Genomic DNA, 27,247 nt, shown 5'->3' with positions numbered 1-27,247 from the left:
ATTTGCTGAATTATGAGGAAGTAACTTTTAGAAGTTACGAACTTCCATTCATAAAGGAAGATGAGTGAGGAGAAAACATTTGTTTTTCTCACACTTGTTAAGACAAATACTCTTTCCTTTCTAAAAAATGTGCTGAATTGTGAGGAAGTAACTTTTAGAGTATTCAATACAGAGTAGGTATATTAATCTTCATTTTCAAAAATAAGGCCCCTATTTTAAAATTTCACTTTCCTTAAGGCTGTTATGCCACTTGAAATTCTACTCCCTTTTTTTATTTATACTTTTTGCCAAATGAAGCACATTAAGAGTAAAAAAACTGTAGTCCTTTTAGGTATACCCCAAAACAAAACACTAATAATATGTAAGACTATGCCAAGGGGGCAAGGAGGACACAAGCTGAATGATACGTTTGTCCAAACATCCTCAGTACCTTCAGCAACAGCAGAGCAAGAAGAGAAGTGCCAACAAACCACACATCTCCAAGACTGCAGCTACAGGACAAAGAGTCTCCCAGCTAAAGTAGCAAGTGGCAAGGAAGCATGGGGGAAGAAAGCAATCACTTGCATGTAGTCTACTGAGTTCAGAGAATGGAAAATGGCTGGATGCAGTGGCTCACGCCTGTAATCCTAGCACTCTGGGAGGCCAAGGAGGGTCGACTGCCTGAGCTCACAGGCTAGAGACCACTCTGGAGCCAGAACGAGACCCCCGGTCCCTAAAAATAGCCGGGCGTTGTGGCAGGTGCCTGTAGTCCCAGTTACTTGGGAGGCTGAGGCAAGAGAACTGCTTGAGTCCCAGAGTTGGAGGTTGCTATGAGCTATGATGCCATGGCACTCTACCAAGGGTGACAAAGTAAGACTCTGTCCCCAATCCCACCCCAAAAAAGGGAATAGAGAACGATGCAGTATTCTGGGTAAATCAAAGTGGCTACTGCCCCTCCTTTACCTCTTCAATATCTCATCAAACAGGCTTGGTCCCCGTAGCTCAATGGTTAGGATGCCGGCCACATACACCAGGGCTGGTGGGTTTGAACCCACCTGGGCCTGCCAAACAACAATGACAACTGCAACAACAGCAACAAAAAAAATATCCAGGTGTCGTGGCGGGCACCTGTAGTCCCAGCTACTTGGGAGGCTGAGGCAAGAGAATCGCTTAAGCCCAAGAGTTTGAGGTTGCTGTGAGCTATGATGCCACAGCACTCTACTGAGAGCAACATAGTGAGACTCTGTCTCAAAAAAAAAAAAAAAAAAAAAAAAAGAAAAAGAAAAAAAAAATCTCATCAGACAAATTTGTATGTCCAAAACATTATTCTTCTTACATTCTTCCTTCTCTTTCAGGGTTCCCTATTTAATCAAATAGCACCAACATCCATCTACCCAGCCTAATACCTCTCTATGATCTCATATCCAATGTTTCACCAAATTCTGTTGAATACCCACATGTAATCATCTTTCAAACATATCTCACTTTTCTTTGTCTCTGCAGGCCCTACCTTGATCAAGAGGCCATGCCTTTAGTATTACTCCTAAGTCAGTCTGAACATGGAAGCCAAAATGAACTGTTTTACCAAGGAGGAAGGAAGAGGGAAGGGGATTCAGTAGCGTCTCACCCAATAGGCAAATTCAGCAAATTTTTTACAAAGGAAAGAGTATTTGTCATATGCATGGAAATATGGCATATTCCCTAGGTATAAGACATTACAACTCTGATTTTTACCTGTCACGTGTAATTATATAACCTAATGGTTTGTAATCTCCTATTAATGTGAAATAAAAAGAATGAAAAAAAATTTATTGTCTTAGAAGGCCATCTGTCAAATAATTGCTCCATCTGCCATACTTTATTTCTGTCCCTTCTCACTATGACTACATTATCTCTAATTTCCAGGCCTTTGAGCACTTAAAACCCTCTTCTCCCCACTCACCCTCTCCTCTTACCAAAGTCTCACCTATCCTTTACCTGGCTAATCAAATAGTTACCACTTAAAAATACTTCGAAGAAGGGCAGCGCCTGTGGCTCAAAGGAGTAGGGCGCTGGCCCCATGTGCCAAGGAGGTGGCAGGTTCAAACCCAGCCCTGGATAAAAAATGCAAAAAAAAAAAAAAAAAATACTTCAAAGAAGCCACTCCCTATACCTATAGTAAATGAGCTCTAATATGTAAGTTCCCTGACCTCTGCTTATCATAGTATTTGTCAGACTTCACTGTTTTTGTTTATTATCTGCCTCTAGAAGGAATCCCCAGAGCCTAGCGTACTACCTATTACATAGCAAACCCCCCACAACTTTACTTAAGTGAATGAATTTGATGTAAATTCAGGAATACAAAAGCATATTTTGTATTTTTAGTTCTTAAAAAATAAATGTATATGTAGAATACATTGGGCTAACTTCACACATTAGTATCTACCAGGTCTTTTTTTTTTTTTTTGGTTTATTCTTCCAGTGGTCACTTCAAGTACTTACCTTCATTCACTCTACAAACTGAAACCCTCACAGTACTGTGAGCGGCCACCATGTCATGCAACATAACATATTGCTGAAAGAGAAAAGAAAAATTAAAAACTAGCCAATACAAGCCCATTCTTCCCTCAGGCAAGCTAATACAATAAATGCATATAACTATCTTTACAAAATGTTAAGAATCAGAGACTCAAAGATTACTTATTGTTTTAGCTTAAGACAAAGCACAGACCTTAATGAGACAGAACCAGCCATCCAGTATTTCAGTTTATGATAAAACGATAGATCCCTACAGCCTCTAAGCAGACTAGCAGTAGTCTGCCTCTAAAATACATCTGCTTTCTCCCCAACCTCCAAAAATAAACCCACACGAACAAAAAAGGTAGAGGGAGAAGAAAAGACCATATGTTCACGCAACTAAAGTAACTATGTTGAATATCTGCTTTGTACCAAGCTATTACACACACCTTACATGTCATTATAAAATACAAATACAGTTGTGAAACCCATAATAAATTTGGACTTACTTTTCTAATAGAATATAGTGAGCTTACAATCGATACTATGGACATAATCACAATGGCTAAAGAATAGTAATAGTATTCATCTGTGCACCACAGTATAACACTGAACAGTTGGAAAATGTAAAATGGGTTGAGAACCTAGAAAACAAGATTTTTAAGTCAAATTAAATGAGACAGAACCATACAAATTCCACACGTTTTCATTTGACAAGTAACCAAAAAGATACTTATGAAATAAATTATATAGTACCCAATGGCAATATATACCATTCTAACAAGTAGGGCAAATGAAATCATATTTTTGTTTATCATTAAACTACTAGAATTTGACTAAATTAAGCTTAACTTAAATTATTGGCACCTATTTATATTCATACCACCCAAATATAGACTCTAGAAAAGGCTAAAATGTAGGAATTTAGGTGTTGCATTCTGTTTTAGCCATCAACACATTTTTTCCAATAATTACTGTGTTCTGGGCTAGAAATATGCAAAACATTTTTTTTTTTTTTTTGAGACAGAGTCTCAAGCTGTTCCCTGAGTAGAGTGCTGTAGCGTCACAGCTCACAGCAACTTCCAACTCTTAGGCTCAAGAGATTCTCTTGCCTCAGCCTCCTAAGTAGCTGGGACTAAAGGTGCCCACCACAACACCCGCCTATTTTTTTTTTTGGTTGTAGTTGTCATTGTTGTTTGGCAGGCCTGGGCTGGATTCAAACCCGTCAGTTTCGGTGCATGTGGCTGGCACCCTAGCCACTGAGCTACAGGCAGTGAGCCATGCCAAACATTTAATCAAATAGAATAAATGTTTACTTATCATGAATGCAAACACAAATTTACTTTTATGTAAAGTTCACTGAAGTCCAAAGGGAAGATAAATAAGAGTTAATGGATTATATTGTTTTGCTTTCTCTAATAATGAAGTATTAAACTCTAAATGAAAAAGAGATAAGGGACAATGAACTTCATTTACCCAAATGTTGGGATATTTTATCAATTTCAGGAATAACCTCCCAATGTCTTAAAACTACTGTTTCTCGACAAAAAAAAAAAAAACAAAAAACTACTGTTTCTGGGCTCAGTGCCTGTGGCTCAAGCGGCTCAGTGCCTGTGGCTCAGTGCCTGTGGCTCAAGCGTCAGCCACATCCACCTGAGCTGGTGGGTTCGAATCCAGCCTGGGCCCGCCAAACAACAATGACGCAGCAACCAAAAATTAGCCAGGCATTATGGCAGGCTCCTGTAGTCCCAGCTACTTGGGAGGCAGAGGCAGGAGACTCGCTTGAACCCAGGAGTTGGAGGTTGCTGTGAGCTGTGATGACACAGCACTCTACCCAGGGCAACAACTTGAGGTTTTGTCTCAAACAAAACAAAAAAAAAAAAAAAAACACTACTGCTGTAATTTTCAAAACACGTTCATATATACACATATATAGTCCCATTTTTACCTCAATGAGATTAGAAAAATCTTACTAATTTTCTCTTTAGTAAGAGATAATCCGAGAAAAAGGTTTACTAAAGACCAAAGTTAGCTACCAATGGAAATATATTACTAATCAGTCTTTCAAATTCCTAATCATTACACTATGCTACATTAATAAATAAGCAAGATTATGACTACTCTTAGGAACTGATGGAAAACATAGTTATTTCTACTAAAGTATTCACCCAATACAACTAACTCTTAATCTTTAGCCAAAAACCAGAACAAAGAACTGGCAAGCCTAACTGCTAAGCAAAGTCATTTACTCCCTTCTTTTACATGCCCATAATCCTTTAGGCACACCTCTGTATGGCACTTACAACTGAATAGTCCAGTCACTACGATAACTACTGACATTTTTTCCTCCCAGACTACAATGTAAGCTACTTGAGGTGGATCATGTTTTTAAATACTAAGCTTCTGGAAAAATGCCTAGTCTCCAATAATGTACCACGAAATACCTTGTAAAAAAGAAAATATGAGGAACTGATTTTTAAAAGAAAAAAAAAAAAAAAAAAACCCAGGTGCGTATATCTGTAAGATGAGGAACAAATTAAATAAATGTACAATTTCTTCTTCTTCTTCTTTTTTTTTTTTTAAGAGACAGTCTCACTTTATTACCCTTGGTAGAGTGCTATGACATCACAGCTCACAGCATCCTCCCAACTTCTGGGTTTAGGCAATTCTCTTGCCTCAGCCTCCCAAGTAACTGGAACTACAGGCGCCTGCCACAATGCCTGCCTATTTTTTTGGTTGCAGTTTGGCCGGAGCTGGGTTTGAACCCACTACCATCGGTATATGGGGCCAACACCCTGCTCACTGAGCCACAGGTGCCACCCCAATTTCTTCTTTTTTTTTTTTTTTTTTGAGACAGGGTCTCACTCAGTTGCCCTGTGAGTAATGTGGCATCATAGCTCACAGCAACTTCAAACTCTTGGACTCAAGTGATTCTCTGGCCTCAGCTTCCCAAGTAGCTGGGACTATAGGTGCCTACCACCATGCCCAGCTATTCTGAAGACAGTGTCTTGTTCTTGCTCAGGCTGGTCTTAAACTCCTGAGCTCAAGCAATCCACACTCCTCAGCCTCCCCGGGTGCAAGGATTATAGGTGTGAGCCATTGTGCCAAACCTACAATTTCTTGAGAGTAAAAAAAGAGTCAACATTGTGTGGCGTCTATGGCTCAGTAAGTAGGGCACCAGCCCCATATACTGAGGGTGTTGGGTTAGAACTCGGCCCTGGCCAAACTGCAACAAAAAAAAAATAGCCAGGCGCTGTGGCAGGCGCCTATAGTCCATCTACTCGGGAGGCTGTGGCAAGAGAATCGCCTGGGCCCAAGAGCTGGAGGTTGCTGTGAGCTATGATGCCATAGCACTCTACCAACGGCAACAAAGTGAGACTCTGTCTCTTTAAAAAAAAAAAAAGTCAACATTGAATAAAAGCAAAATTAGACAAAAATGGTTCAAAAATCCATGCTAAATTATTTCACTGCCTTTACCTCTCAAGTAAAATAATAAGCAAAGAGAAATTAGAAAACAAAAAACCAAGAATATCTTATTTAATAATGACACCAAAGTGATAAATCTATTGATCACAACTGTTAAGTTATATGTTAACAGTCTTACCTCTTTAATTAGAAGTTTAAAAACAGAAGGCACTTTCACAGTAATTTCATTTACTCCATAAAGCAATTTTCTATAACAGGAGAATATAGTGATAGTATTACATTATATTATATAACTAGAGCATAATTTAGGGAAGGCATTACATTAGATAAGGCTCAAACCATGGACTACTCTTAAATTTATGTTTCTAAATAATCCTATGATTCAAACTCTCTATCTATGATGTTTAAATCAAAAAAGTCAAAACTAGCCAACTATATTGTTAGTATTTTCTTTCATTTTGTCTTACATCTTTATATGCAACAATTATCTTTCCCACTAGTCTATAACCAAAAGGTTCTCTTCTCTATCCTTGAAAATAATTTCTTAATGATTTTATTTATTTATTTATTTTTATTGTTAAATCATAGCTGTATACATTAGTGCGATCAAGGGGTATAATGTGCAGGTTTCATATACAATCTGAAACATTCTCATCAAACTATTCAACGTAGAATGATTTTAAATTACAATTAATTCTTGTAAGAAACCAAATAAATCTGAGGGGTCTTATATTATTTTTCTAAATAAGCATATTTTCCTTTTCTTGAGACAGAGTCTTACTATGCTGCCCTGGGTAGAGTGCCATGGCATCACAGCTCACAGCAATCTCAAACTTCTGGGCTAAAGTGATTCTGTTGCTTCAGCCTCCCGAGTAGCTGGGACTACAGGCACCTGCCACAACCCCCAGCTATTTTTTGGTTGTAGTTGGTCTGGGCTGGATTCGAACCTGCCAGCTCTGGTGTATGTAGCTGGTGCCCTAGTCACTGAGCTACAGGTGCCAAGCCCTAAATAAGCACATCATACTAAGAGTGTTTATTTTAAAACACTGCACATTGGACTTTTAGAAAAAATGCTTTTAAAAAGTTGTTTAAATCCTTCCACTGTTAAATACCAACCTTTCCGCTGGTTCCTTTTAATAGTAATTTCTATATGCTATAGTAATTCTTGCCTTTTATGAAATATAAGTTTGAATGAGTGTTCTGTGTGTTCTAACCCTTTGAAAAAATGTGTTACACAATAAGAATTTCTAATTTAACTTCAAAATGGCATTTATCTTTAAAACAGGCAAAACATTGGTATATTTTTACGTTTTGACAGAGAATACAATGAAAAAGATGTCTCCCAATTTACAAGTTTTCATTGTGGTAGATTTGAGTTCATGCTTACAATCCCCAATATTATATTTCAGAAAATCTAAGATCCTGTCAATTTTAAGACATTCCATTATTTTATGTATGATCAAGAAAGATAAAAATGCTGCCAAGTAAGTAACACTCCACAAAATGTATGACACATGCCAATTTCAGAGATATTAAAATGCAGAAAAATGTGTACCTTAGAATTGATGAAATACTATATAAATTTCAGGAATATCAAGTACAAATTATGAGCCTGAACATTTTTATAATTTTTAAAACTGAGACAGTCTTACCCAAATATCAAATACATTCTCAACTTCTACGTCTGTAACATTTAAATACCTATTAATATGTACAACTATATGGCAAAGGGTGGGGAATAGTGATTTTAGGAATTTTGAGAAGAGATCTAACTTTAGTTGGATAAAAATTACCTGTAGGCATGCATCCCCTTTGTCAGTCCTGCACTATGCTTTTCATAAATTGACGTACAAGAAACACCTTCATCCAGTCCCCTAAATAAATCCAAAGTTTTTACTTTAAACAATGTTGAAAATATCCAAATTTCTTAATGCCTCATTTTTCTATATGCCTGATTTTAAAGTGTGACTTCCTTACGAATTTCTTAGAAACCTTTAACAGAAATTCAGACATAACGAATGAGAATTTAAAAATCTCAAAGTAAGATAAAGATAATAATGAAAAGTCTAAGTCCCAAACACAACCTCTCAGTTACCCAATGTATTATCACATAATAACATGGCTCTAAATAACTCAATTTTTAAATCATTATCCTTTAAGGCTGTGCCAAAGGCATAGAACCCAATAATTAAAAGTAAAAAAATTTAAGGTAAAACTAACTTAAAAAGTCCAAACTAAAAATGAGATGTTTTACTTTTTATTTATCTATAGTTTCTTTCTCCTTTTCAGTTTTTGATTCAAACCATGAAATCCTATTTTCTGCACAAAGGCACCAATCTAAATCTTTCGGCAAGCTAAGGCACATCTAGGTCAGAAGTATAGAATTTGAGTCATAGCAAATGCCTAAAATCTGTAATAATTCTAGCTGGGATTCAACTAACATATCTACTTTATCCAAAAATGTCTTAATTATGCTTAACCAAAATACCAATTATGGAAATGTAAAGCAAAGAGAAGCTTACAAATACTTAATTACAATCCTTTTACCCTTTTTTCAGATAATGAAGGTACGCTTCATAATTCAGTGCTATCATTGGCCTAAGTTTAAATCTTTTAAGTTTCTATGGCTAGTAAAAGCCACATAGGGAATATGTTTGACATTTTTTCTCACTGAAATTGATGACTTCTCCAGAAGGCAGCAGGAACCAGTGCCAAGTCAAAAAAATTTTAACAAGATGGTAGCTCATTGGCAGTTTTCTTTAAGGCAGTGGTTCTTAATCAGGAATTATCTTTAGAATTTGGCATGTGGAAATGCCCAAGCCCATTCCAGAATGTTCTAATTCTTTAGTACGTCTGAGAAAGATCCAGGCATGAATATTTCAAATGTCCATAACATGAGTCTTTTTTTTTTACTGCTATAAGTAAGAATTTCTTTGGCAATCTTAAGCAATGGCATTTAATTTTATAATGATTTTTTTTTTTTTTTGAGACCGTCTTACTTTGTCACCCTTGGTAGAGTACTGTGGCATCATAGCTCACAGCAACCTCAAACTCCTGGACATAAGCAATTCTCTTGCCTCAGCCTCCCAAGTAACTGGAACTACAGGAGCCCACCACAGCACCTGCCTATTATTAGAGACAAGGTCTTGCTCTGGCTCAGGCTGGCCTCGAACCTGTGAGCTCAGGCAATCTACCCACCTTGGCCTCCCACGTGCTGGGATTACAGGCATGAGCCACAGCACCCATTCCTATAATAATCATTTTAACAATAGCAATATAAGTACTAATTAAATTTAGTACTTATATAAAACTTGAACCCTCCACATAACATAATTTTTTTTTTTTTTGAGACAGAGTCTCACTATGTCACCCTCAGTAGAGTGCCATGCCATCACAGCTCACAGCAACCTCAAACTTTTGGGTGTAAGCGATTCTCTTGCCTCAGTCTCCCAAGCAGCTGGGACTACAGGCGCCCGCCACAACACCTCACTATTTTTTTTTTTTTACTTGCAGTTGTTTAGCTGGCCGGACCAGGTTCGAACCCACCACCTTTGGTGTATGTGATCAAATACACCGTAATCACTGTGCTAAGGTCGCCGAGCCAACATATAACATAAATTTTAAGGATTACTACAGGCTCGGTGCCTGTAGCTCAAGCCGCTAAGGCGCTAGCCACACACAGGGGAGCTGGCGGGTTCAAATCCAGCCCAGGGCCACCAAACAACAATGATGACAACTACAATCAAAAAAAATAAATAGCCAGGCATTGTAGTGGGCACCTGTAGTCCCAGCTATTTGGGAGGCTGAGGCAAGAGAATCACTTAAGCCCAAAACATGGAGACTGCTGTGAGTTGTGACGTCGCAGCACTCTAGCCAGGGTGACAGCTTGAGACTCTGTCTCAAAAGAAAAAAAAAAAAAAAAAAGGATTACTACAATTTGTCCTAACCAAAGGTTTCACACATTTGACAATATCCCATTCATTATCCACATAGTAAAATTCAACTTCTATTTGTCTATTACTCCATTAGGTGTAACTGTCAGAAAATTAAAAAATAATAATTCAGATACTCTATGTTAAAATACAGCTTACAAGCTATACTCAAAATTCACTTTGAGGGTGGCACCCGTAGCTCAGTGGATAGGGCACTGGCCACATACACCCAGGCTGGTGGGTTTGAACCCAGCCTGAGCCAGCTAAACAATGACAACCACAACAAAAAAATACCTGGGCATGGGCAGCGCCTGTGGCTCAGTGGGTAGGGCACCAGCCCTATATACCAATGGTGGCAGGTTCGAACCCGGCCCCGGCCAAACTGCAACAAAAAAAATAGCTGGGTGTTGTGGCAGGTGCCTGTAGTCTCAGCTACTGGGGAAGCTGAGGCAAGAGAATCGCCTAAGGAGTTGGAGGTTGCTGTGAGTTGCGTGATGCCATGGTACTCTACCGAGGATGAAAAAATGAGACTGTCTCTACAAAAAAAAAAAAAAATACCTGGGCATTGTGGTGGGTTCCTGTAGGCCCAGCTACTTGGAAGGCTAAGGCAAGAGAATCGCTTAAGCCCAAGAGTTTGAGGTTGCTGTGAGCTATGACGCCATGGCACTCTACCCAGGGCAACATAGTGAGACTCTGTCTCAATAATAAAAAAAAAAAAATTCACTTTGAGGTGAAACTGAAAAGAATTCAAACTCAAGAGTAGATGGTGGCATACTGATTATATAATTTTTATATAAATTTTGCCATGATACAAGTTGCATCTGGAGACTTATTTTTAAATGGTTAATGAGCCTTCAAATAACATTAGGGAGTTGTCAGTAAATGAACAAAAGTTATGAAATGAAAACCTCTTCGATTCTATGTAACATTAGACTAGATTCTTTTCTTCCTAAGACATTTTCAGGTCATTTATAATATAACCCAAACAAAAGAAAGATACTTACTTTAAGAAATCAAAATTGTGAATAGTTTCATTCCAGAAATATTTTACACTATGGTGTGTGAAATAACGAACCTGTAGAAAATATATAAATGTTACATTTTAAAAAATATGATGGTTTACAACACAATCTATTACTTCTATTAAAACTTGAACTATATTTCAAGTATTTCATATGCATGTAAATTTACCTCAAGCAGTAACTACAAACATAATTATAAGCTATACATAATACCATAAAATGAAATTATTTTGACACTAAATCACAATACCTGTTGTTGTGACTGAGTCTGTGAATATTTACTCAACTCATGCCTATTCTCTTCAGCTGGATTCTCAATTAAGTGAACTGCATGGCCATTTGAAACCTTAACTAAAGATTTTGTACTCAAAAATGGGTGAGTTTCCAGAGAAAGTAAGCGAATCTTTGCACAAAACCACACTCTAAATTCATCCTTAGAAGAGACAAAGAGAGAGAGGTAGTGAGTCAATTATGTATGTTATATAACATCCTATTTTTATTTAATTTTCGTTCTTTACATACTATTATTTACTCACCTCTAGCTGAGAAAGCATCATTTCTTACTAAATATTAAACTTTTTCTTAAAGATGTTGAAATTCAAACATGAAGTGCTTTTCACTGCTCACAATTTTTAAGACATATTTTTGTGGCAGGTGCCTGTAGTCTCAACTACTGGGGAAGCTGAGGCAAGAGAATCGCCAATATTTTACCAAAGGACACATCAATATTCCATAAAAGATCATGGGTAAATTAAAGAATTACTTGTCTATATGCTGATACTAGATATGAAAACCTCTTATAAAATGCTTCCAATTAGGGCAGTGCCTGTGGCTCAAAGGGGTAGGCCATCGGCCCCATATGCCAGAGGTGGCAGGTTCAAAGCCAGCCCCGGCCAAAAACTGCAAAAAAATAAAATGAAATAAAAAATAAAATAAAAATGCTTCCAATTAGAATTAAAAAAAAAGAAAAACCGCCTAAGATGCAGCAGCTTGTCTAGAAGTCAGCCTAGTAAAGGGCCAGAATCTTAAACAGATGAGTATCTAATCTGTCAGAGCATTATCAAGAGCTATAAGAAGAAGATGAATTTGATCCTTTAAATCAGTGATTTTCGACACTGGTGTTCCATGAGAGGATCTAAGGTGTGCCTCAAAAACTTTTAAAAAGGGGCCAGGTTGGGTGGCGCCTATGGCTCAAGGAGTAGGGCGCCGGCCCCATATACCAGAGGTGGTGGGTCCAAACCTGGCCCTGGCCAAAAAACTCCAAAAAATAAAAAAAAATAAAAAGGGACCAGGCACAGTAGCTCACGCCTGTAATCCTAGCACTATGGGAGGCCAAGGCAGGTGGACTGCCTAAGCTCAAGGGTTCAAGACCAGCCTGAGCAACAGCAAGACTCCATCTCTAAAAATAGCCAGGTGCAGTGGTGGTCGCCTATAGTCCCAGCTACTCAGGAGGCTGAGGCAAGAGAATTGCTTGAGATCAGAGTTGGAGGTTGCTGTGAGCTATGACACTATGGCACTCTACCAAGTGCAACAAAGTGAGACTCTCTCTCTGCAAAAAGAAAGATTCAAAGCACAGTAAGTATATTCTTTTCTTTTTTTACTCTTTTGATCAACATAATTTAAGTGTGCCGTGGAAGTTTAACTATAGGATCAAGTGTGCTGAAAGAAAAAGAGTTGGCTGAGGCAAGAGAATCACGTAAGCCCAAGAGTTAGAGGTTGCTGTGAGCCATGTGCCGTCACAGCACTCTACCCGAGGGCGGTACAGTGAGACTCTGTCTCTACAACAACAACAACAAAAAAAAAACAAAAAAACACTGCTTGAAACTCTACTGTAATAGTATTCACTTCAAACAGAAATATTTTCAAAATGCAAAAATTGGCACTTGCATTATATCCTGACAGCAATGTTCCCCCTCCATACGTTATTCTGAACAAAGTATTCACAAAGATGTTCTGCTCTCCAAATGACCAGTTACAAGTAAATATATGGACTTACAGTAGTCCTCAGCAGCACCACTTCACAGTCTTTAACTGCAGCTCTAATACAGGTTGCTTTCACCCGCCACTCGGGCATCCAATAGAGAAGGAGGAGGAGAAACCCACCAGTGCAGATCACTCCTAATGAAACTACGGCAAGCTTCCATCGACTCAAATTGTAGCCATAAATCTCCTGAATGGACAGTGATCACATGATTAATTATCAAATGACAAAGCAGATAAATTCCAAAGTTCTAGGTGATTACTATTGTCTTGTCACATACGCTGTAAATATTTTTCCAATCTATAATTTACCTTTAAATTTTTTTTACTTCATTGTCAAAGTTATGTTTTATAGTTTTATATTTAATATTATGCTTAGTTCTTTTCCACTGACACAGTATATCATATTTAGTACATTTTCCTAGAACTTTTTTTTTTTTTTTGGCCTGGTTATTTATTTTTATTTTTATTTTTTTTATTGTTGGGGATTCATTGAGGGTACAATAAGCCAGGTTACACTGATTGCAATTGTTAGGTAAAGTCCCTCTTGCAATCATGTCTTGCCCCCATAAAGTGTGACACACACCAAGGCAGAACTTTTTTTTTTTTAGAGACAGACTTTATCATCCTCAGAGTACCGGTGGCATCACAGCAACCTCCCGCTCTTGGGCTTAGGTGATTCTCTTGCCTCAGCCTCCCGAGTAGCCAGGACCACAATGCCTGGCTATTTTTTTTATTGCAGTTTGGCCAAGGTGGGTTTGAACCTGCCACCCTCGGTATATGGGGCAGGTGCCCTACTCAATGAGCCACAGGCGCCGCCCTAGAACTTTTAAAATTTCATTTTTACATACTTTTTAAATTCTTCTGGCATTTATTTTGTAATGAGGTAGGGTTTTTTTTTTTTTGTAGAGACAGAGTCTCACTTTATGGCCCTCGGTAGAGTGCCATGGCATCACACAGCTCACAGCAACCTCAAACTCCTGGGCTTAAGCGATTCTCTCGCCTCAGCCTCCTGAGTAGCTGGAACTACAGGCGCCCGCCACAACACCCGGCTAGAGGTAGGGTTTTTTTTTTAAATAATTATTTCTTAGGCTTATAGTAAAGGTGCAAAAATATTACAGAGTACCTGTATATCCTTTGTCTAGTCTCCCCTACTGTTAAAATTTTGGTATAGTTGTCAACTTCAGACAGTTAACATTACTACATTGCTATTAACTAAATTCAGTCTTAGGATTTCACCAGTTTTTTCATTAATGTCTTCTTTCTGTTCCAGGCTATAGAATATCATGCTGTATTTATTTATTTATTTTATTTTATTTATTTTTTGAGACAGAGTCTCACTATGCCACCCTCAATAGAGTACCGTGGTGTCACAACTCACAGCAACTCTTAGGCTTAAGTGATTCTCTTGCCTCAGCCTCCCAAGTTGCTGGGACTACAGGCGTCCACCACAACACCCAACTATTTTTTTGTTTCAGTTGTCATTGTTTAGCAGGCCCAGGTCCGGCTTGACACTGCCAGCTTCGGTGTATGTGGCTGGCGCCCTACTTACTGAGCTACGTGTGCCGAGCCATGTCACACTTCATTTAGATGAGACAGATTTTAACTTTTTTTCTAAGTGATTTGCTAATAATATCACTGTGATTGATGAACTTGACCCAGTGACCAAAATTACTTTAAATTTTTCAAGTTACCTTCCCCCTCGCCCCAACAATCATTGCCAAATTTTAAAAATGAAAATTTGGGAGCCTAGTTAAATTAAATTTCAAATAAACTGGCTTGGCGCCTGTGGCTCAAGCAGCTAAGGCGCCAGCCACATACACCTGAGCTGGCAAGTTCGAATCCAGCACGGGCCTGCCAAACAATGACAGCTGCAACCAAAAAAAAATAGCCGGGCGTTGTAGCAGGCGCCTGTAGTCCCAGCTGCTTGGGAGGCAAAGGCAGGAGAATCACTTGAGCCCAGGAGTTGGTGGTTGCTGTGAGCTGTGATGCCACAGCACTCTACCCAGGGCGACAGCTTGAGGCTCTGTCTCCAAAAAAAAAAAAAAAAAAAAAAAATCAAATAAACTAATAATTTATTTGTTCCATGCAAAATACAGGACATACTTATACTAAAAATTTATTCCTTGGGGGTGGGACCTGTGGCTCAAGGAGTACGGCGCCAGCCCCATATACCGGAAGTGGTGGGTTCAAACCCGGCCCCGGCCAAAAACTGAAAAAAAAAAAAAAAAAAATTTATTCCTTGATTATCTGACTTTACATTTCACAGGACATCTTAGATTTTACGTGACATATCTCTGGCTCCCCTCTCACAAAAAGCGAAGAATTAATTATGCTGATTTTTGGAATTTTGTATAAATGACAAACAAATTTTTATTTGGGATTATATTTAATTATTAGCTAACATAACCTCTTAAAAATCATCAACTGCAAAAACATACTGGCCCTAAATTTTAGGAGTCCACATGTGAAAAAAAAACTTTTACTAAAACAAGAAATAGAGATATTACATAATCCCAATCCAAAAACTTCAGGCTGAGAAAAGGTCACTGAGTTAGCTGGGGTATTTTGTAATTGTACTCTTCTACTCCCTGGAATAGTAAGCTGCAGAAATAAATACTTCATACTTCTCAATAAACAACAAAAGCTGCTTACCATTTCATCTTCTTGACCCTGGTTGATAGTCTTCCTTTCCTCTTTGTCCATATCTACAGTGGTTTACAGGTCTTGAGCTTCAGAACAGTTGACAATAACTAAGGAAAGAAAAGAAGCAAGTGTTAGGGAGGCGACTCTGGCTCAGTGAGTAGAGTGCCAGCCCTGTACATGAGAGTGGTGGGTTCAAACCCAGCCCTGGCCAAACTGCAACAAAAAAACAGGTGAGCACTTGTAGTCCCAGCTACCCCGGAGGCTGAGACAAGAGAATCGGCTAAGCCCATGAATTGGAGGTTGCTATGAGCTGTGACACCACAGCACTCTACTGAAGGCAACAAAGTAAGACTGTTTCTTTAAAAAAAAAGAAACAAATGTTAACAAACTTATTTTCTATCTTTTATTGTATACCTTAGAAGACTATATGACTTCATCCTATCAATATGTCTACTATGCTATCAAAATTTTAATATTTTGATTAAATTTGAATTCTTCCAGAATAATGATAAACACTTGATATCTTGTAACAGAGTTATCAAATTTTAATTGATAATTTAAGTAGTCACTAAAGTGCTAATTATTGCTAATGACATTTTCATGGTTTGCCAGTTACAAACCCATGTTTTTAGCATAAAACTTGGCATATCAATTAATTTACAGTAGTAACATCATTGATACAGAACAATTTAAACTCTGAGAAGAACTACAAACAGCATCTTTCTTTTTCATACCCGAGATTCAGGGAAGTAGCCTAGTTTAACATCTTGAGCTAAACATACTTCACACAACTCATATTTATTCCTTGAAGTATACAGTACAGGAGTGTAATACCAACAGTTAAACCAACCCAAAACTGGTAGAGATTAAGTTAATCAGGCAACAAATACACTTACTGAGTACCTATTACTTGAATGGTAATCCCTGGCCAAGAGCCAATTGCTATAGTAGGAGTATTCCTATTGGAGAGTGCACAACTGACCATTCTGGTTCTGAGCCTACAAGGCAAACTGCTGATTGTTTCTGACAACCCATGAGGCTTACTCAGAGAGAAAGTTCACCAAGCTCACTGGTGTTATTTTTTCTTGTTTTCTGTATTTCAAATATTAGACACTCACATTTTATACAATAAAATGTAACATGTAAAACAATGCCAGTTTTCTCAACGATTTTTTCTTTTTTTGAGACAGAGTCTCACTTTGTTGCCCTCAGTAGAGTACTGTGGAGTCACAGCTCATAGCAACCGCAAACTCTTGGGCTCAAGCAATCCTCTTGCCTCAGCCTCCCAAGTAGCTGGGACTATGGGTGCTCACTACAATACCTGTTCCTTTTAGAGACCCAGGTATTTTTTATTTTATTTAATTTATCTCTTTTAATTTTTTTCCTTTTTGTTTTTTTTTTTGAAGCAGATTTTCACTGTTGCCCTTGGTAGAGTGCTGTCGCATCACAGCTCACAGCAACCTCAAACTCTTGGGCTTAAGAGATTCTCTTGCCTCAGGCTCCCAAGTAGCTGGGACTACAGGCACCTGCCACAATGCCCGGCTATTTTTTGGTTGTAGTTGGCCCAGGCTGGATTCAAACTCGCCAGCTCTGGTGTTATGTATCTGGCACCTTAGCCACTGAGCTTAAGCCTAAGAGTTTGAGGTTGCTGTGAGCTATGATGACACCATGGTGCTGTACCCAGGACGACAGAATGAGACTCTGTAGCAGAAAATAAATTAAATAAGTAAACAAATAAATAAATTATCAGTTTAAACTCATCACATAGTATCAACAGATATAATCCACATAAATAGAAGGTCTCTAGTTGCCCCCCATTTTTTAAGATATTAAATGGTTTGAGCCTAAACAGTTTGAGAACCACTGATTTAGACAGTGCAGGACATATTGGGAATATTACCTCCCTTGTTTCACATTCCATACCCCTAACCAGTGCACAACAGGCTTGACACATAGTAAACACTCATGACATGATAAAAAGTTTGTGCCAAGGGACCAACAGCTATCTATTTTTACATAAAATAAAGAGCCAAATGCAGAATTTTAAAGTAATCTGTTGAAACCACCTGATGTTTTTATGCATGTGTCATCAACATAATAACCAATAAAAGTACTGATGAACTCAGTACCACTGTAGAAAAGAAGAAGCCTTAAAGGTATCAGGTCCAACTTTTCTAAAACAAGCCACATTACCACAGAAAACCCTTCTAACAGGTTCTTCTCCATCTAGGGCAGTGTTACAGTCCTAAAGCCAGAGAGATATTCTACTACGGTAATAATAATTAATCAAATTGATATAACTTTAGGTGGCAGGTGCCTGCTGCTGTAGAATATGGAGGGAATAAGCAAGCCCAACGTCTCTCCCTGTAGAAACCAGTAGCATTTCTGAGCAAATGTTTAAGGTATAGTTTAATCCTGCACATGCCTACCCTCAAAGGGTAAGTAAGGCAAAGGCACTCTGCTCTAATACTGTTCCCACTAAAGAACACTTACTTAACTAGTCGGGGGTTCTTAACCTTTAGTCTATGATTCCTTCTTAGGCTCTAGAATGAATCTTGGGATCATCACTCAAGATTCACTGGGTTCCTTTTTGATAACCAATTCTGATCATCATTTCCTATCACTACCACCTAAAATATGTTTTAGGAACTACGATAAGAATTTGAAGGAACTATTTCAAATTCTTATATGGAGACTTCTGCTTTCAATCAAGTTGAAATAACAGAGACCATACTTGCCCACCTGCCTAAAACAACAAAACAGACAAAATATACATATGATGGTTTTCAACGCAGTGGACAGCAGATAACAAACAAAACTGGTAACTGGGAGATAGGAAGCAAATTAGGTGAGCTTTACAAATTGTCCCAGTTTACTAACTGAAAATACTTTACAGAACACAAAAAAGGGAAGACAGGGAATGCAGAGGAAGCCCAGCAGTTTCCTGAATTAGGAAGAGGAAAGCTGGGAATCTACAGAGATACCAAAGCAACTCGGTTTGCAGGTCAGATCACTAGAGGAGAAAACTACAGAGAAATTAAAATTACACCAAGACACAGGCCCTCTCAAATATTCAGCTGAGTTCTCAAATATTCAGCTGAGTTATGATCAGTACTTAATCTGTCAAGAAATTACAAAAGGCCAAGGAATGAACCATGCAAAATGATTAAGAGAAGAAAACCACACAGGCTCACCCAGCTGGAAATAGTACCCATTTCCACCAACCAGGTGGAAGACTCCATTATTTGCAGGTAATCAGAGACAGTATTCAGAAAGTTTTTCATTCAATAACGGGCTAAAATTAGTCCCAAGCAAAACAGCTCTGGTCTTATCTAACAAAGCTTTAAAGAAAGACCTGAAAGAATAAAATTGTTTCCAAGTTAATTGCCTAACAGCTCACAATATTTATTACAATACAAACTATTCAGTACTCAATAAGCCACAATGTCTGACATCCATTTAAAACTTAAGAGTCATGGCTCAGCACCCATAGCACAGTGGTTAAGGCGCTGGCCACAGGCACCAAGGCTGGCGGGTTTGAAACAGGCCCGGGGCCAGCAAAACAACAATGACAACTACAACAAAAAAAAAGCCAGTGTTGTGGCGGGGGCCTGTAGTCCCAGCTCCTTGGGAGGCTGAGGTAAGAGAACGGCTTAAGCCCAAGAGTTTGAGGTTGCTGTGAGCTATGATGCCATGGCATTCTGCCCAGAGTGACAATAGTGAGACTTTTTCTATTAAAAAAAAGAAAAAAAAAAAAAACCTTAAGAGTCACGAAAAAATCAAGACAATATAGTACAATCCAAAATGAGAAATTCAATCCACAAAAAAGGATCCAGAACTGGTAGACAAAGACTTTAAAATAACTATTGTAACTGTATTCCCTTTATTCAAAAAGCCAAGTAGTAGGATTAAACATGTTAAGTAGACATGAAAAATATTTTTTAGAAATCAATTGAACTTAGACAAAAAATACAATGTCTGGGATGAAAAATTAAATAGGTGGGATTAATAGGAAATAAGATATTCTAGAAGAAAAATCAATAAACTTGACAAAGTATTAGAACCTATTCAGAAAAAAGAGAAGAAAAACATTAAAAAAAAAAATTCCAGCAGTATCAGTAAGCTATGAGATGTCAAGAGTATCAAACACTCTAAAACACAGGTAAGAGCAGTGGAAGAAGGAACCAAAATATATGATAATATAATGGCCAAAATTATCCACCTTAGATGAAAGTTATAAGCCCTCAGATCCAAGAAGTTCAACTAATACTAACCAAAGAAACATCAAGAAATTACACAAAGTCATGTCACCAAACTGCTCAAAAAAGCAATGAAACAAATTTTAAAATTAGCCAGAGAAAAAAAGACATATTAATAAAAATGAAGATAGACAAGAAGAATACTAGAGTTCTTGGCAAAAACAATGCAAGTGAAAAGGCCATAAAATTCACCAACTATAAATGTGCAATCCAATAGTTTTAGTAAATTTAGAGTTGTACAACCATCACTGCAATCCAGTTGCAATGAAAAGACAGGGGGCAACACTTTTGAAGTACTGAGAGAAAGAAACTTGAAGAATTCCATACCCACTAAAAATATCTTCCAAAAGACTTTTTTTTTTTTTTTTGGTTTTTGGCCGGGGCTAGGTTTGAACCCGCCACCTCCAGCATATAGGACCGGCGCCCTACTCCTTGAGCCACAGGCGCCGCCCCACAAGACCTTTTTGTACCAGGCATGATGGCTCATGCCTAGCACTCTGGGAGGCCAACGTCAGAGGATCCTTTCAGCTCAGGAGTTCAAGACCTGTCTGAATGAGAGAGAAACCCATCTCTACCACTTAAAAATAAAAAAAAAAAAAGAAGAAAAATTAGCTCAGCATTGTGGTGGATAACTGTAAGACCAGCTACTCAGGAGATCAAGGCAGAAGGATCCCCTGAACCTAGTAGTTTGAGTGAATTAGGCTGAGACCATGGCACTCAGTGAGGTGCTGTCTCAAAAAAAAAAAAGTTTGTGTGTGTGTGTATAAACATACAGAATTTTTTCAGAAAAAAATTCTTCACACAAACGAATACTCAAAAAAAATAAAGTCAAGGGTGGTGCCTATAGCTCAGTGGATAGGGTGCCAGCCACATACACCCAAAGTGGCGGGTTCGAACCTGGCCCCGGGCCAGCTAAACAACAATGACAACTGTAACAACAACAACAAAAAATAGACAGGCCTTGTGGTCGGCACCTGTAGTCCCAGCTACTTGGGAGGCTAAGGCAAGAGAATCGCTCAAGCCTAAGAGTTTGAGGTTGCTGTGAGCTGTGATACACAGCACTCTACCAATGGCAACACAGTGAGACTCTGTCTTAAAAAAAAAAAAAAATAGTCCTTCAAGTGTGAAAAAAAGTCATAGACAGAAATATGGATATCCTGGAAGGAATGAAAAGCACCAGAATTAGTCACTATATAGATAAATATACATGACAATAGCACAAAGAACAGAGAGAAACTAAATGTACAACTGTAAAGTTCTTATTCAATACACAAAGTGGGCTTGGAGCCTGTAGCTCAGCGGCTAGGGCGCCAACCACATACACCAGAGTTGGTGGGTTCAAACCCAGCCTGGACCTGCCAAACAACAATGACAATTACAACAGAAAAAATAGCCGGGCGTTGTGGCAGGCACCTGTAGTCCCAACTCCTCGGAAGGCTGAGGCAAGAGAACAACTTAAGCCCAATAGTTTGAGGTTGCTGTGAGCTGCAGAGACACCATAGCACTCTACCACGAGTGACATAGTGAGACTCTGCCTCAAAAGAAAAAAAAAAAAAAAAACACAAAGTGATTTTATGTCACTTGAAGATAAAGATAAGATGTATATTATAAACTCTAACTTCGAAAATCAAAGATTCATTCATTGCTAAAAACCCAACAAAGGTTATCAAACAAAATCATAAAAAGTACTCAAATGATCTAAGAGCCAAAACAAAGTAGAAAAAGGGAAATAAAGAAGCAATAAGACAAACAGAAAACAAGTAGCAAGACAGTAGATTTAAACCTAAGAATATCAATAATCACATTCAATACAAATCATCTAAATGCAGCAAATGAAAGACACAGATTGTGACTGTATTTTTAAAAAGTATAATCTAATGATATGTTACCAACAAAAAATGCTTTTTCTTTATTTTTGAGACAGTTTCACTCTGCTGCTCAGGCTAAAGCACTGTGGAATCAGGCTAGCTTACAGCAACCTCTAACTCGTAAGCTCAAGCCGTCCTCCTGCCTCAGCCTCCCAAATAGCTGGAACTATAGGCCTCTGCCACAGTGTCCCTTTTCAATTTTGATTTTATCTTGAGACAGAGTCTCACTTTCTCACCCTCGATAGAGTGTTGTAGCATCATAGCTCACAGCAACCTCATACTCTTGGGCTAAAGTGATTCTCTTGCCTCAGCCTTCTGAGTAGCTGGGACTACAGGCCCCGCCCACAATGCCCGACTATTTTTAGAGAGAAGGTCTCACTCTGGCTCATGCTGGTCTTGAACTCATGGGCTCAGGCAATCCACCCTGGCCTCCCAAATGCTAGGATTACAGGCATGAGCCACTGCATCTGGCCAATTTTTCTATTTTTAGTAGGGACAGGACCACTTGCTCAGGGTGGTCTCGAATTCCTGAGCTCAGGATCCTCCCACCTCAGCCTCCCAGAGTGCTAGGATTATAGGCATTAGTCACCATGCCCAGCCAAGAAATGTATTTTAAATATAACGGCATAAGTAAACTAAAAGCAAAAAGAAGACATAACATATAACACGATTCAAAATAAAACTGAAATGACTACAAAGTCATTTCACAGTGATAAAGGGGTTAAATTATGAAGATAAAATAACTAAGTATGTACTCAGATCTTAAAAATACATGAAAGCAAAACTTAAAATTGAAAAGAAATAAAAAGAAATTCAGAATTGTTACCAATTGTACTTCAAATTTCCTCTCTCTATAATTGAGGCTAGTCACGGTGGCTCCTATCTGTAATCCTAGCACTCTGGAAGGCAACAGCAAGAGGACTACTTTAAGTCAGGAGTTTGAGACCAGGCTCAGCAAGAGATGAGGTCTCTACTAAAAATAGAAAAATCAACCAGGTGCAGGTGCATACCAATAGTCCCAGCTACTGGGGAGGCTGAGGAAAAGGATTGCTTAAGCTTAAGAGTTTGAGGTGCAGTGAGCTACAAAATGTCACAGCACTCTACCTAGGGCAATAGAGTGAGACTCTTGTCTCAAAATTAAGTAATTAAGTAATAAATGGGAGGCCGGGCACATGGTTCACACCTATAATCCTGGCACTATGGGAGGCTGAGTTGAGACCATCACTTGACCTCAGAAGTTTGAGACCAAATGAAATAAATTGAGAACCTATCTCTACTAAAAATAATAAAAAAAAAATTAGCTGGGTATGGTGATGTTTACTTGTAGTATTAGCTACTCAAGAGGCAGACTGCTTGAACCCAGGAGTTTAGAGTTGCTGTGAACTAGGCTGAAGCCATGACAAGATAGCCTGGGCAACAGAGTGAGACTATCTCTAATAGTAATAATAATAATAATGATAGACAAGTGAATTACAAAAACAGAACATGGAAGATACGATAACAACCAAGTGAACCTAATTCGCATTTATAAAAGACGCCAACTATAGCAGAATATATATTCTTTTAGTAAGTACACAGAGCATTTACCAAGAAAGAATACATTCTCAGACAAAAAATATTCAAAAAGAACATTTGAACACAATGAAATTAAATTAGAAATTAGTAACAGAAAGGTAAGTAGAAAAGCCCTAAACATTAGGAAACTAAATTACACACTTCTAAAATGCGTAAGCGTCAAAGAAATCAAAGTGGAAAACAAAGTATTCTGAACTGAATAAAAATTATTTAATTACTTAATTTTGAGACAGAGTCTCACTCTATTGCCCTAGGTAGAGTGCTGTGGCATTTCATAGCTCACTGCACCTCAAACTCTTTTTTTTTTTTTTTTTTTTTTTTTGTAGAGACAAGAGTCTCACTGTACCGCCCTCTGTAGAGTGCCATGGCGTCACTCGGCTCACAGCAACCTCCAACTCCTGGACTCACGCGACTCTCTTGCCTCAGCCTCCCGAGCAGCTGGGACCACAGGCGCCCACCACAACGCCTGGCTATTTTTTTGTTGTTGCAGTTTGGCTGGGGCTGGGTTTGAACCCACCACCCTCGGCATATGGGGCCAGCGCCCTACTCACTGAGCCACAGGCGCCGCCCATGCACCTCAAACTCTTAAGCTTAAGCAATCCTCTTGCCTCAGCCTCCCCAGTAGCTGGGTCTATTGGTGTACACGGCTGAAATTTATGGGATGTCACGAAAACAGTACTTAGAAGAAAATATGCGGCGCTAACTTCCAGTACCCAAGAGAGGAAAGGTCATACATAACCTTAGCTTCCACCTTAAGAAAAGTAAAGAATAAACAGCAATTTACTCCCAGAGTAACCACTAAGGGAAATAGGGTAACCATCAGAGGGTTAAGAAGTTCAGAGAAGTGGCTTGGCACCTGTGGCTCAAGCGGCTAAGGCACCAGCCACATACACCTAAGCTGGCGGGTTGAAATCCAGCTCGGGCCCGCCAAACAACAATGATGGCTGCAACAAAAAATAGCCAGATGTTGTGGCGGGCACCTGTAGTCCCAGCTACTTGGGAGGTGGAGGCAGGAGAATCGCTTGAGCCCAGGATTTTGAGGTTGCTGTGAGCTGTGATGCCACAGCACTCTACCCAGGGTGACAGCTTGAGGCTCTGTCTCAAAAAAAAAAAAAAAAAGAAGTTCAGAGAAGAAATCACTGAAATAAAATAAAAAGAAACAGAATAGAGAAGAAAAAAAAAACAGCGAAACTAAAAGCTGGTTTTCAAAATCAGTAAAATTCATAATTTCTTGCTAGACTCATCAAAAAGAAAGAAAACGAGGAGGGGAGAGATGCAAATTACCAATATCAGGACTAGCATCACCACAGATTCTGCAAGTATCAGAAGGCCAATCAAGGAACTTAAATAACCTCACACCAATACGCCAACTTTTTTGTAGGTTTTAAGTTACTTCCAAATAAAAAAAATTTTAAGGCCGGGCACTGTGGGGCTCATGCTTGTGCTCCTAGCACTCTGGGAGGCCAAGGCTGGCAGATTGCCTGAGCTCACGAGTTGGAGACCAGCCTGAGCTAGAGCAAGACCCCCCTCTCTAAAAATAGCCGGGCATTGTGGCAGGAACCTGTAGTCCAGCTACTTGGGAGGCTGAAGCAAGAGAACTGCTTGAGCCCAGGAGTCTGAGGTTGCTGTGAGCTATGACACCACACTACTCCACCAAGGGTTACAAACTGAGACTCTGTCTCAAAAAAAAAAAAATCCCCATCTTTGGCGGGGTATTGTGGCTCACATCTTAATCCTAGCACTCTGGGAGGCTGAGGAGGGTGGAATGCTTGAGCTCAGGAGTTCGAGACCAGCCTGAGCAAAGCAAGACCCCGTCTCCACTAAAAATAGAAAAACCGAAGCAAAAGGATTGCTTGAGTTCGAGAATTGGAGGTTGCTGTAAGCTATGACACCATGCCACTCTACCCAGGGTGACAGCTTGAAACTCTGTCTCAAAAAAAAAAAAAAAAAAAACCCATGTTTTTTGGTTAAGTAATGGACACGAGCTGTTTGTTAACAGCTAAAACTGAGTTAAAAAGCTAAGTGAGGGGTGGCGCCTGTGGCTCAAGAAGTAGGGCACGGGTCCCATATGCCAGAGGTGGCAGGTTCAAACCCAGCCCCGGCCAAAAACCACAAAAAAAAAAAAATTATAAAAAGCTAAGTGAATGGGTGCAAATCTTTCTCTTTTTTAATATGTAGAAATTGTCGTAGTAGAAAGTTTTAAAAAAATAAACAAAATAACCAGGTGCACTGGCACACACTAGAGCCCAGAAGTTCAGAGTCCAGCCTGAGCAACATAGCGAGATCTCAGAATTAAATAAATAAATGCATGCAAAAAAATAAAATAAAAGTCAACAATCTGAAGCTTTTAGATCAGCAGTTCTCAACCTGTGGGTCACAACCCCTTTGGGGGTCGAAAGACCCTTTCACAGGGGTCGCCTAAGATCACCAGAAAATACGTATTTTTGAAAAACACATATTTCTGCATACATGAAGTAGCAACAAAAATAATTTTTTGGTTGGGGGTCATCACAACATGAGGAACTGCATGAGGGTCGCAGCATTAAAAAGGTTGAGAACCACTGCTTTAGATAGAAGAAAATTTTCAGAAGACGTTCATTTCTGGTACAAAAAAAAAACCATAAAATCTGAGCATTCTGCCTCTAAGAGTCCCAAATCCACTAACTCATTCTACTGTGAACTAGGCATTATCCATAAACTCTTAATTTACCTTACTTTTGTTACTGGTTTTTGAATCTTGTTTCCACTGCCTAGAAACACAGATGTTCTATTCACGTTTGTAAATCCTAATTTTTACATGCAGGACATACCAGCAAATAAGCATGTTTTATAATTTTACAAAAGGAAATGCCATTAAAATTCAGTGTTTCATTAAGCCCATGCACTTTTAACTATTTAAAACCTTTTTCCTAAATCCTATTATCTTGAATGAGTTCACTTTTGTTCCACTTAACTAAATTTTCATCATCTCCTACAGTTAAAAACTGACCAGAGCAAGAAACATTCTAATTATTTTTCAATGAGTTATCATATAGTTTGCTGCCTATAGCAATCTTTTTCCATAAATGTAATTCTTGACCATATTATAGCACTACTGTCTTTACAAGTATAACTTCCCTAAAATTTAGTTACCTTTTAAAGCAAAATTCTTAAGACTTACCCAAGTTTTACCAAAGTTATAATACTAAGATAATTTAAATTAAAAGTTGCTCTAAAAACCACCAGTTATTACTCACTTTAAACACATTCTCATAGTAAATTACATAAACTGACTTTTCACAAAAACTTCCAGCAACTCTAATGAGAAAACTGTAATAATAAAAAATCAACAGCGTTTTTACATTTAAAACACATGCATATTATAAACATGTTTAAATTTTAAATGTACATTATAAAAGCCATTAAACATTATTTTAGTGACTATATGAGGTTAAAAAAAAAACACATTTTTTAAAATACTATTGAGATGAAAATATAAATTAAATACTATTCTACCATATGTCCAATTACACAGTTAATGTATTAATAGCAAACGTCTAAAATACATTTACAGAAATATAACTTTGCTTGTTTTCTAAAGCATATAAGGTTTTTAATTAAGTTAATTTCTACATAATACAAAAGAAATTGAAGAAAATTTTCTTACCAATAGCACTATACCATCATTCCTCTCAACTGCCGATATTAACAGGACTTTCAGAGTTGGCTCTTAATAAAATGAAACTAAGAATAAAAAACCATTCAAACGAGAATTTTATGCCAAATATTTCTGTTTGGATTCTGTCTGAACTGCTTTCAAAGTGATTAGACATTAAAATTTAGGATTTTTTAATTCACCAATTTTAAATGAGTTTACAGAAGGTACACCCTTCTGCCATCTAACAGTCCCTGGAAGAGCTCCTATTATTTGAATAAATCCTATCTAGCTAGCTCACTGAAGTCACAATTCCACAGGGCATGCCTGAGTCTTGATGCTATCTAAGTGGTAAGGAACTTACAGACTATTGTGTTTAACCAACTCCTTCCTTGAATTTATAATAAATTTGATTGGTTATGCAAGTAAA

The 27,247-nt window shown here is 38.3% G+C and overlaps 1 protein-coding gene across 5 annotated transcripts in view; it reads right to left on the bottom strand.

Annotated features, from left to right (window-relative positions):
• ATP13A3 (ATPase 13A3) overlaps positions 1-27,247 on the bottom strand; it is a 107,342-nt gene that overhangs the window by 56,680 nt on the left and 23,415 nt on the right. For 4 of the 5 annotated variants that reach the window (XM_053565156.1, XM_053565160.1, XM_053565157.1 and 1 more), the window contains 8 exons: positions 15,491-15,588; positions 12,852-13,025; positions 11,106-11,288; positions 10,838-10,908; positions 7,695-7,775; positions 6,080-6,149; positions 2,985-3,119; positions 2,461-2,533 (listed from right to left, as the gene is read on the bottom strand). In XM_053565156.1, the coding sequence (XP_053421131.1) occupies positions 2,461-2,533; positions 2,985-3,119; positions 6,080-6,149; positions 7,695-7,775; positions 10,838-10,908; positions 11,106-11,288; positions 12,852-13,025; positions 15,491-15,541 (838 nt within the window). In that variant the 5' untranslated portion in view covers positions 15,542-15,588. Of the gene's footprint in view, positions 1-2,460; positions 2,534-2,984; positions 3,120-6,079; positions 6,150-7,694; positions 7,776-10,837; positions 10,909-11,105; positions 11,289-12,851; positions 13,026-15,490; positions 15,589-26,829; positions 26,855-27,247 lie in introns of those variants that run through there. The other variant, XM_053565158.1, reaches the window with a different exon arrangement.

Source organism: Nycticebus coucang, chromosome 16, assembly GCF_027406575.1.
Source record: "Nycticebus coucang isolate mNycCou1 chromosome 16, mNycCou1.pri, whole genome shotgun sequence".
Lineage (NCBI taxonomy): Eukaryota > Metazoa > Chordata > Mammalia > Primates > Lorisidae > Nycticebus > Nycticebus coucang.
This window is presented reverse-complemented; position numbering and strand designations above follow the sequence as displayed.